Source organism: Pelodiscus sinensis, chromosome 3, assembly GCF_052426305.1.
Source record: "Pelodiscus sinensis isolate ZL-2025 chromosome 3, ASM5242630v1, whole genome shotgun sequence".
NCBI lineage: Eukaryota > Metazoa > Chordata > Testudines > Trionychidae > Pelodiscus > Pelodiscus sinensis.
The window spans coordinates 57,465,933-57,477,899 of record NC_143054.1 but is presented as its reverse complement, the minus strand read 5'-3'; the positions used below and the strand labels follow the sequence as shown (position 1 = coordinate 57,477,899).

At 41.8% G+C, this 11,967-nt stretch overlaps 1 protein-coding gene across 1 annotated transcript; it reads left to right on the top strand.

Annotated features, from left to right (window-relative positions):
• Positions 1-5,205: 5,205 nt before the first annotated feature.
• LOC102445988 (nuclear receptor subfamily 0 group B member 2-like) lies at positions 5,206-10,637 on the top strand. The gene is made up of 2 exons (XM_006131966.5): positions 5,206-6,311; positions 10,259-10,637. The coding sequence occupies exons 1-2, from the start codon at positions 5,741-5,743 to the stop codon at positions 10,510-10,512; spliced, it is 825 nt and encodes a 274-aa protein (XP_006132028.3). The 5' UTR covers positions 5,206-5,740; the 3' UTR covers positions 10,513-10,637.
• Positions 10,638-11,967: the final 1,330 nt, after the last annotated feature.

Below are 11,967 nucleotides of genomic sequence, written 5' to 3'. Positions count from 1 at the left end.
AATAAAGAGCATCCAGATATTCAAAGATTACTTATTCAGAGGGCATGGGGCTCAGAGCCACTGTCTCTGGCCAACCTAACAAGTATCACTAGCTTGTACCTAGGCTGCCTAATGGGGTACACTACTTGAAACCCAACAGCATTTCAGCAACTCTTCAAAGCATGCCCAGGCAAACAATAACTCCTGACCCCCTTTTTCTCAGCCTTGTTCCAATCCTGCTCCTCCCTTGGCCTTGTCTCAAACCAGGTAATCCAGTTCTGACCCTTAGCTGTGACTCTGGACTTCTGGAGATGGAGGCTGAATAGTCAATGTTTTTAAAATTCGCTGGGATGTTAAGGACCCATCTTTGGTGAGTACAGATGGATTGTTTCTGGTATTGTTGCATTTCTGTGGCTTCTGTCCAAATTAAATCCAAACTTATAGTCTATACCCTCAGTGATCTGTACAACTTAATTCTCACCTACTTCTCTGCTTCCGTCTGCATTCCCCTCTTGCCCTGTTGCCACATCCATGCCAATTTCGCTGCTCCTTTGTGACTTCTCCTCCACCACTGTCCACACCAGACTTCCCTTCACAACATCCTATAAATCTCGAATTCTGGCTCATTTCACCATGTTCCCATACTCTCCTTAACTCACTCTTCCTCATGGCCTACATGGTTAGCCTTACTGACTTTCATAGGCTTCAAGGCCAGAAGGAAGAAACCATGGTAATCTAATCTGATTTCCTGTAGAACATAGGCCATAGAAAATCCCCAGAATAATTCCTAAAGTTTATCTTCTAGAAAAATAATCTATATTGATTTTACATATGGTCGGTGATGGACATTCTACCACCACCTGTGATAAATTGTTCCAATGGTTAATTACTCTCATTGTTCAAAATTTACTCCTTTCTAGCCTTCGGATCATGTTATGCCTTAGTCTGCTTGACTGAAAAGCTCATTATTAGTATTTGTTTCCTGTATGGAATTATGGACTGTATGTAATCAAGTCATCCCTGGACTTTCTCTGTGTTAAGCTAAATAAGTAGAGCTCTTCATGTTTACCACTCATAAGGCTTGTGTTGTAATCTTTTAATTATTCTTGTGGCTTTTCTCTGAACCCTTTCAAGAATTATTTTATCAACATCCTTCTGGAATGGAGAGCATGAGAACTGGACACAGTGTTCCAGCAGTGTTTGAATCAGTGCATCTTCACGCAGTCACCAAAGCTATCAACTTTGAAGCTTTAGGTATGAATCCTTCTGAGGCCGAGATTTTGCTTCTGCTGAGGAACTGTCTCAAATCTGTTCTCTGTGTCCTACCCTATGATGCATGACTGTGCTGACCAACATCCAACTTGGTCCCATCTTTTCCTTTGTGTGCTTATTTTTATTTTGGATAGGAATGCAGCACTCAGTAAAGCAACTGGGTAATAGTACTGGCTGATGCCAGAAATAGTGTAGATAAAGAATGATGTAAGATTTCCCTTAGGGCTTTGTAAATGCATTTCAGTGAGGAACATATCACCCATTCTCTTGTTTTGTGCTGTTTGTGAATGAAGATGGACAAATTATTACTATCTGGATTGCACCTTTGGAGAGAGATTCAGTAAACAGTGGATTAATCACAATCTGCCTATTTTGTTATCAAGGAAAACTACCCTATGCCTCCTGATGGGCCCAATCCATGTAGGGAGGAGCTTTTCCTACACCTGAGTAGGATTAGTGGGATTAAAGTTAAGTATGTGCATAAATGCTTTGTTGTACTGAGGTCTTGTTTCACACAATTCTTGATTTTTTTTTGAAAAATATATTGTTCAGATACAGAATAAGTGGATTTTAGTTGTGGACAAGTATTAAATAGTGCCAAATTGTGTGGTAATTATGTGATAGGACTTAAATTTTACTTGTAATCTAAGTGCTAGTGGGTGACTTAGTTTTGGTTTATAAAATCAGAATATTCAGTTCACACTTGTTCCTGTTGAATCCTAATTAAACGTTAACTATATTACTCTGCTGTACGTTGTCTGGTCTCTTATCATTTGTTCCCTATCACTTACTTTACTTGCTTTAATTTTGCAGGAGAACTATAAACTCAATGTGTGGTATAATTCCCTGTCCTTGGATTTTACAATTACTACATAGTTTATTGGTTTTACCTTTCACGTCAGTTAGAACTAAAATAATGAACTGTAATCTTGGCCAGATAAAGCATAGGCATGTGTTTGTGCCCACATGCATTAGGAATGTGGTGAATTCTCTGTTCATCTTCAATTTGTATATAAATCCAGAGATTCTGAAGGTTATTCGCATTTGCCTCATGGTTTAAGGGAGAAACACAATCTTGAAGTCTCACCACTATTGCATTGCCTCATGTTTCAAAGATATTCATTTATTTTTCCAACACTGATACAGCAGTTATTTTTTGTATTTCTAGCACAACACATATAAACAATTAACTTGTCACTCTTCTAATGTATGGAGACACAGGCTGTTTCTACGTAACATTGTCATCTTATTTAAAGTAAATTAAAAAATACATCCAGAGCTAAGGCTGCACTCTGCACTCAGTCTGCTCCTTAATACTAGGAATGTTCAGAAGGTATGGAAAACATTAACCCTAGAGCTATATTAGGGCATATGGGCCTAAAATATTATAATATTTATTTGTGTTGTATTGGGATATCACCTAATGAACCCAAACAGGATCAAGTTTTAATTGTGGTAAGTGCCGTACAAATATTTATTAAGAGATGGTTTCTGGACTAGAGAGTAGATAACTCTAATTTGAGACAATACAACAAATGAGTATGTAAAACAAAAGTCAGAGAAGGGGAGGCAAGAGAGAGGGTAACATACCTAAGAATAATTGACTAGGTAACTATTGCATAGATTGATGGTTCCGGGACATGCATACATTTTATGAAATTTTAAAACCACAATATTTGCTCTTCGCAGATGATACTCAACCTAACCTTCATATGTTTTCTGGTAAGCATCAAAGCAAGCATTTAACAGGAATGTTTTGTTCTCTAGAAAGATTTATTTTGCTAGTAAAAAAAAAATTATCTGGATTTATTTCTTCCTCAATCCCAATTAAAACTCTCAGGTGTTTCTTAATCCAGCCAGAAAATGTTTATTCCCATAGTAAAATATTTCTCAGGCTTTTATTATTATTTCTCCAGTTTTCCCTTTTCTCTCAATCACACCTGTTAAATTCATGCCTCTGAATCTATGTGCAGCACAGTGCACAAAGGACCTAGCCTTCACCACGCTTTCTCCTTTTGCAGTCACTAATAAAGTAGTTGCGTGACTGACTAGGTGTCACATTTTGAATTATTTTATGATGTTTATTACAAATGGCATATGAGTAGTAAACTAGGAACCATTGTAAGTCCTTATCTTGTTGATGAGTGCTACTGCTCTGATGGAAGTCATTAAGTTGTTTCATGTCAGTCAGTGCACATGATGTATTTTTGCAAAGCATCTTTATAGTATTTGTCAAAGTTGAGTTTAACGTTCCACAGTCCTTGCTGCCCCAGTAATGTGAGTATAAAAAATTGGTGGTGGAGGGGCTATATTTTATTGTTCTGCTCTTACTGCTTCTTGATCTATGCTTTTGTGTTTTGAGACCCTTAAATCTACAATCTGTAATGTCAAATCCTATAAGCTTCCATGCAAATATCAATTTTGCAATGATGACATATTTTCCAACAAGGTCTAATTTACTGAGCATGTTTTAGTGGTCTATTAAGAGGAGAGATGATCAGAAAACTGAAATTATTCCTCCATGCAATTTCAAAGGAAAAAACTGTTAGACTTTCCTTACAAAAAAATTATTTTTTTCTTCAGTAAGTTTCAAGCTAACAAAAATGAGAAAAATAAAAATTTCAGAACAAAGACATTTTACTTGACTTGGTTTTGCTTCAGTTTAAAAAACAAAAGTACATGTTAAGTCAAAATTAAACGAAAATTTTCCCCTGGGGAAAATGGAATATTTTTTGTGTTGAAATTATTTTTTCCATGGGAAAATGTCTAAGAAACTAAATTGTATTTTTTAGAGGGGAAAAACCTTCCACACAAGTTTGACCGTTCAAGTTAATAGCAACAAAGCTCAACATTACACACACAAATATCTCTGAGGGTAACTGTGTTATATTGCTCTGCGGCTTTTCTCTGCTTTGCTCTGCTCTGCAGACCAGGGGGACGGGGAGCAAAGCAGAGCAAAGCCACGGAGCACGCTGGCAGCGGACAGCCCAGACACGTCTGGGCTGTCCGCTGCCCGTGTGTTCCGCCGCTTTGCTTCCTCTCCCTGGTCTGCTGGAGACCAGGGAGAAGGAGGGCCCCGTCCGTGTTCCGCCGCTTTGCTCCCCGTCCCCCTGGTCTGCAGACCAGGGGGACGGGGAGCAAAGCAGAGCAAAGCCGTGGAGCACACGGGCAGCGGACAGCCCAGACGCGTCTGGGCTTTCTGCTGCCCGCGTGTTCCGCTGCTTTGCTCCCCGTCCCCCTGGTCTGCAGACCAGGGGGACAGGGAGCAAAGCAGAGCAAAGCCACGGAGCCCGAGGGCAGCAGGACAGCCACGGCGCGTCTGGGCTGTCCCGCTGCCCCCGTGCTCCGCGGCTTTGCTCCGGACGCCTGTGGTACAGCAGCTGGGGCGCTGCCGGTTGGTCCCGTAGCGCAGCTCTGGGTGCTACTGGACCAACCCGGCAGCACCCCAGCTGCTCTGCCCCAGACGTCCTGATTCAGCCACTGCTGGTCAGTTTCAGCAGCGGCTGAATCAGGACGCCTGGGGCAGAACAGCTTGGGTGCTGCTGGGTTGGTCCAGTAGCGCCGAGGAGCGGCAGCACTACTGGACCAACCCAGCAGCACCCCAGCTGCTCTGCCCCAGGCGTCCCCAAGTCAGCCACTGCTGAAACTGACAAGTGGCTGACTACAGGAAGCCCCTGCCCCAGGCTTCCTGGAATCAGCCGCTGATCAGTTTCAGCAGCAGCTGACTTGGGGATGCCTGGGGTTCTTAAGTTGAATCTGTATGTAAGTCAGAACTGGCGTCCAGATTCAGCCGCTGTTGAAACTGATCAGTTTCAGCAGCGGCTGAATCTGGACGCCAGTTCCGACTTACATACAGATTCAACTTAAGAACAAACCTACAGTCTCTATCTTGTACGTTATATGTCTACTGTCACAACAGGACAGGTAATGCTAGTATGTATAAATACATTTTGAACCTTGTTTTGCCATGGACACAACACGGTCAATATATCTATAAAAGTACAAGTAGCTTGTTTCTGAAGTTAACAGAAAAGTATGCTGATCTTCCTCTCAAGGGCAAGCTATATATGATAGATAGCCTGCAATTGTAAAAATATCACTACAGTGGACAACATTGGAGTCCTTGGCATCATGGCATGGGGGCAGTCACTACAAAATTGCAATGATGGCAGACAGCAAAGAATACCTCTTCTATTGTGTTTCTCAGCCAGCCAACCCTGCCTCTCACTCAGATAATTTCAGTCATGAAAGATATTGGCATTGGTTAAGCCACGCCTTGTTTGGCTGTGAATAAAAACATACTGAAGCAAATAAAGTTCAAGGCAGGTTTATAGCTCAGGGTCACATTTCAGTCCAGCGAAGCTTATAAAAAGCACACAATGCCTAGTTGTTTGGCAGAAAGACTCTCTTGCACTACAGCTGCATAGATCTGCATATAGTGTCTTCACGTAGTGAGTACACTGCTCAGGAAAACCTCAAAGAAGTAGATATGGCTACCCAGGCCTCTCATGAGAAGTGTGGGAAATGTCAGTGTGAGACAAGTCATCCGCAGAGCATCCTTTACCGGATCCTTAACAAAGAAGAACAGGATGAGATCAGATGGCACCCCCAGTGCTACCATCCTGGATACTCTATATCAAGTGCTGGCTGTCCCTGTGAGGGCAACCAGAAAGTTGTCCTCAGAACTCCAGAAGTCACCTGCCTGAGAGCTTCTGAAGTGCTCTTAAAGACTGTAACTTTTATAAGAAACTTGCCTTCTTTTTATCGTTTGCCTCAGGAGGATCAGGCACTTTTAGTAGAAAAATGTTGGGCCCCTCTCTTTGTCTTGGGGCTGGCACAGGAGTGCATGGATTTTGAACTGAAAGTGATTTCAGTCCCTAGTTTGTTGAAAAAAATTCTTCTCAATCAATCTTTGACAGATACTGAGAAAGGGGAGAACTCCCCGGGAGCATCATTAGCAGAAGTTCAGAAGATGAAGAATTCCCTGGAGATGTTCTGGAATTTGGACATATGTGCAAAAGAATATGCCTACCTGAAAGGAATTATTCTCTTTAACCCTGGTAAGTTCCACTGCAATATTTGTAGGCATAGTGCAAAGCTAATTGTATATTTGTGTTTACAAATATTTTTAATATTCCAACTGATATTTGGATTTTTAAACTGATTGCTGTCATTTTAGCTAACCACTTTCAAAATTTGCATTCAACAATGTAATTCATTTTCTTCTAGATTTATTTCTGGAGATATCTAGCTTTATATGTTACTCTTTGTAAAAATAAATGGCTTTTAAAAGCCTGTTATTAAGAAATTATTGGGTGATAAAAACTTACTGTGTCACTTACAACTTTGATTTCCAGACATATGAATGGAGATAATATGGCTGCATTAAATATGTGAGAGGGATGTATGTATACAATTTAACATATTGCAACAGGACTGCCTAAATGCCCAAAATAGAGAGACTAAGTGGGCGAGGCAATATCTTTTATGGGAACAAACTTCAGCTGATGTAAGAGACAAGCTTTCAAGCTCCACAGAGGTCTGATTCGGGCCTGAAGAAAGGTCTGTTTCGGGCCCGAAGAAAGGTTGTGTCTAATAAAAGATATTGCTTCACCCACCTTGTCCCTCTCAGATCTTGGGACCAGCCTGGCTACAACATTGCAAACCATGTGAAATATTTATTGTTGAGAGCACATCAACAAATCAGACATTATACATGAGCTGCAGGATCTGAGCACTGAGAGTAAGGTGGAATCTTCAGCACTTGGAGCTGTGGGTGGGATGCTCCTCCTTCAGAGGCACAAATATAAGGTATATGTCATGCAGTGATCTCCCCGCCCCTGGGGGAGTGGTGTCTGCTCTTTTTGTGGTACTCCTCCTCCTCTGGACCCTGCAGAAGGCACTGCTCTATGGACCTAAGGCCTATGCTGGGAAAAGGAGTGAGGGATGGGGTTATGGAGGCAAAGGGTGGGAATGTTAGGGGGCAGGGTCAAGGGCATATACATCATTCCTGGTCCAGAGTGTGGAGGCTCCTTGGAGGATGAAAACAGCCTGGAGTTGTACCATTTTCACTATGGTACATCCCCTTTTCTGGCTGCAGTCAGAAGAATCCAACTGAAGCTGCACTGCCAGTGATCAAGGGATATTACTGGAGCCCATAGCCAGTGCATGAGGTTTCCCTCTGGATTGCATTGGGAACCCCATAAATCCTTGGGGGCCTTCAGGTCTGGGGTTACAATGCATGAACTTTTTGGAGGAATGGCAAGCCCTGCCCCTTGGAATAATCTGGGAAGATACTGTGTGGAGATTTGTTCTTCACAAGCCCCAATCCACGTCTTGGGGGTTCAATGGAATTGTTGAATATAAGACCACATGGAGTCAGGCAAAGAGAAATGGCAGCCACAATGCCTGCAGTTAATTTTACATTAAAGCAAGCTCAGAGCCTTTGCCTTGGGAATTCTATCCCTGTTCAGTTCACCAGAACCCCAGTCTCTTGGGCTTCAAGGGACTGACCTCTGGTTTCAGTCAGGCTTGTTGCATATTTTAACCTTAAACATCACCTTAAATGTGGTGCTGGATTATGCCTGAGCACTGAGTATCCTGAAGGATGGTGCCCCTTGCAGCAGGTGCTATGTATTTATTTAACTTCGCTTTTAACAATTTCCTTTAAAAAAATTATAGCTGTATGTCACTAACAAATTTGAACTGTATGGATAAGGGCCTAGCTGTGAAGATAGGTGTTCTACAACTCATTCATGCAAATAAATAAATTACACTAACTGCAAACAAGGGTGTGCGCACTCACTGCGTGACTTGCAGCACTTTATCTAGACGCATAAAGGAAAGACTCCAATTACTTCTCTATACAGACATTTTGCTGTAATTGTCAAAGCTTGTGACTACCACCACATTAGTTAAATGCAATGTAATGGGAGCCTGAGGTCCTATTTTTATGATAATATTGAAAATTAGGAGACATTCAGGATGAATTATATTACTATAGGTCAGTGGAATATTAGATTTATACTGTCATTCAGCTTTCCTAACTGCTGCTTCATTTCATTCAGTAACTTCACTGAAATTTCCAGCGACAGGCTAAAGAAGTCTTTATTATAACCTCTTTCCTTTATTTATATTTATGCGTAAAGCTGTTGGACTGGGGTCGTCATCAGAAGGAGGGATTGAAACCTGGCCCCTTCGGGCCTGAAGCCATGAGCCTCTACCACAGGAACTACTAGCCAACTGTCTGGACACTTAAGGCTGTAGAGCAGACTTGATTCTTCCTTCTCAGTGCCTCTGGGTTACAAATGGCTTAATTCAATGTCCCACCATGCACAGTTTTACCCTGTGGCCACATTAACTGTTTTGGTATATTACTGGTATTAAATCTGATCATATTTAAAGGCCTGGGATTCACCTCACACCGATTATAGATTTTGCACTGATGTGGTAACAGTAACTTCATTGGGTTTAGCATGATCCTAAAAATAACTGGGTATGTTTGAAGTCAATGGGACCGCTCTTAGGCTTAAGGTTAAGCATGTGTCCAAGTGCTTTGCTAGATCGGGGTCTTATAGTGAAATAGTTCAGAAGAACAGTATCCAAGTGATTAAAGTAGCATGGATGAGCTCTTCAGCCCTGGTTCTGCCCCCATCTTACAGCAGTTTAAAGGCCAGAGGGACATAAAAGGGTATCCAAAGCCCGGCATAGATGACTGTGGGAGAATACCCCCATGCAGGTATCGAGATTAAACAGCTATAAAGCTGCTTTTTGAAAGCCACCCCTTACAAGCTCTTGAGTAGGGAGTGAGCTAGGGTAGGGCTAATGACCAGACAGGTGTGCTCAGAGTAGTCACAGCATACAGAGTGGCTGATGCGGGGCGGCACTAGGGCAACAGGGAAACCCAGGCTATGTCTACACTGCATCCCTCTTGCACAAAAGCCTATGCAAATGAAGTGAGGATTAGCGTATTGCTGCACTTCATTTGCATCAGTAATTCGGGACGTTTTGTGCAAGAGGCTTTTATGCAAAAAGGAGCCCTCTACACAGCACCTTTTTGCGCAAAAACTCCCTCTTGTGCAAGAGCTGTTCTTCCTGAAAAAATAAGGAAGAACAGCTCTTGCGCAAGAGGGTGTTTTTGCGCAAAAAGTCTCTTGCGCAAAACATCCCCTAATTAATTATGCAAATGATGCATGGCAATATGCTAATCTGCACTTCATTTGCATAGGCTTTTGTGCAAGAGGTATGCAGTGTGGCTGTAGCCCCAGGAAGGCTGCTGTAACTTAGAACTTGGCTACACAGTGGGATAAGGCGTGCTATGGTGGTGTGACTTCTAAAGCACAGGGTCTGCAAGGACCAATGAATGCATAACACATGAGTGCACTTTAGAAACCCCACCCCCATAGAGTGTATTTCCCCACTGCGTAAACAAGCCCTTGGACAGGCCCAGGTCTGGATTAAGGGCGGGGCTAGCCGGGCAGCTGCCCGGGGCGGCAACCTATGGGGGGCGTCTGATTGAAGTGGTAAGGGGTGCTGCATCAGGTGCCCCCCATAGGTTGCCGCCCGAGGGGCAGGGCCGCACATGCACCGTGAACCTGGGATGGGCTGCGCATGTGCCATGCGCCCGCTGCCCAGGGTGCAAGAATGGCTCGGGCTGGCCTTGGACAGGCCTCACGAGCAGCTAAGGTTTGAGACGATACAAAGCTGGTGTAAACCCACTTTAGCTACCCTCCCCATGGAGCTTACAATCCGTGATCTCTCTCTCAGTGGTACAACACAGAATCTGCCCTGTAAGTCACTTCCCCAATACTGTATTTTTTCCTAAAACTTCACTTTTAATCTAATAGGCTGATTGCATTCTACTGGGGTTTAAATGCTACACCGTGTTTACTGAAGCACATTTTCCCATCTTTCCTTCATTGGAGGAATGGATACAAATCATTAGAGGACACATCATAAACTAGTTTTACTCAAAAAAGCTTTCCTTGTCTTATTCCTGTTTTTACAGAGCTGCCTGGACTAAGATTTCGTCACTATGTGCAAACCCTGCAGCTAGAAGCGCAGCACACTCTGATGGAATTTAGTTCAATGATGTACAACCAAAACGTAGGCAGATTTGCTTGGATTCTTGGGCTGCTCGCCAGCCTCAAAGCTGTTACTGCAGAGAGTATTGCAGAGCTTTTCTTCAGACCTATTTTAGGAGAGGTCAACATAAATGAATTACTACTAGAAACTGTATATTTCAAGCAGGACCTACTTTAAAAACAAAACACCTTCTTGTATTCCACAAGAAGAAAGATTTCAGAGAGAATAGAGTTTTGTGCTTGATATATGAAAAGGTATACATATTTTTTTTAATGACTTATGGAAATGAACTTTATTTTTTGCAAAACTAAATGTAATCATGTAATCTTCAGAATAAAACATTTATAAAATGGAATTTTTAAATGGGTGTGCTATCATTGGGAAAGCTTTCTCCTAATCTATCATGAGGAAGTTTGAAACATGTTAAAATCATCTCCAATTGTTTTAGTTTCAACTATATTATTTCTAATATTCTTTTTCACAACCTTAAAGTATGTCCTATAAACTGATTTGGCAGCAATTTTTGTTTACAGAGAAACTGCTGAATTTGACTGTACCAGATCCATCTCTTATGACCATCTTGATCTGTGATGAAATAAGGATTAAGCCCTGCCCTTTCGTGTATATAACTCCTTAATTCCTATTCCTATCCACATAAACCACCACACTCTTTTCTAGTCTTAGACTGCTTCCCTGACTCCATCCTTTCTGATGCTAGACCTTACTTCTGGCCCTTCTCTTCTCTGTCTGAGCCTGCTCTCCAATTCTTCTTGCATCTATCCCAACCCCCATGATCTGGAATGTCCCAGGGCCTCCCTCCCTAAGCTCTTAGCCAATATGAATTCAATATTTGCAGGCCACAAATCTTTGCTGATAAGAAGTGCTATTCTGGAAGCAAAGAACAAAAGCTAAAAATCAAGGGGGTGTCTAGACTACAGGGGTTTTTTTTTTTTGAAAAAACTTCACCTGCGTCTAGACTACTGTCTCATTCTTTCGAAATTAAAAAAAAAGAACATGGCAGTTTTTTTGACAGCAGAAAACCTCATTTTACGAAGAATAACACCTTGAAAGTACTCTTTCGAAAAATGGTGTTATTGAATGCAAACAGTACTTTGTTGCAAGAGAGCATCCAGACTGCCTGAGTGCTCTCTTTTGAAAAAGCGTCTCTCTTTTTCGAAAATACTAGTTGCTGTCTAGATGCTCTCTTTCGAAAGAGGCTTGTAGTCTAGACGTAGCCCAAGAGAAGGACTCAAAATATAAATATAAGGAGATAGAACACCTAAGATGTTAAAAATATGAAATTCTAAAATACCTATCTAACTAAAATACCACACAATATAATTTCTCCAATTATCCGTGAGGGAAAACAATCAACCAACTAAAAATTGCTTCTAAAAGTGCCTAACATATTCTGTTACAAGGCCCTGTTTTAGTTGCTTGTAACTTTGCCAGACTTAAATTGTTTTGTCTGAAATGTTTCATGCCAAGTCTCTGCCTTAGGCTGAACCATTTAGGCAAAAACATATCAAGACATGTCAGACATTTTGGAAAATTAATTTAGAGAAAGCTACATTTTTGTCTATGTTAAAAAAAAATCTCAACTTTGGTTGAGAGGCTCTAGTGATCCCATGC

Coding starts and splice junctions, on each gene's coding strand:
- LOC102445988 (XM_006131966.5), top strand. CDS start 5,741: ATGGCTACCCAGGCCTCTCATGAGAAGTGTGGGAAATGTCAGTGTGAG. Junction 6,312..10,258: donor AATTATTCTCTTTAACCCTG/GTAAGTTCCACT, acceptor CTGTTTTTACAG/AGCTGCCTGGACTAAGATTT.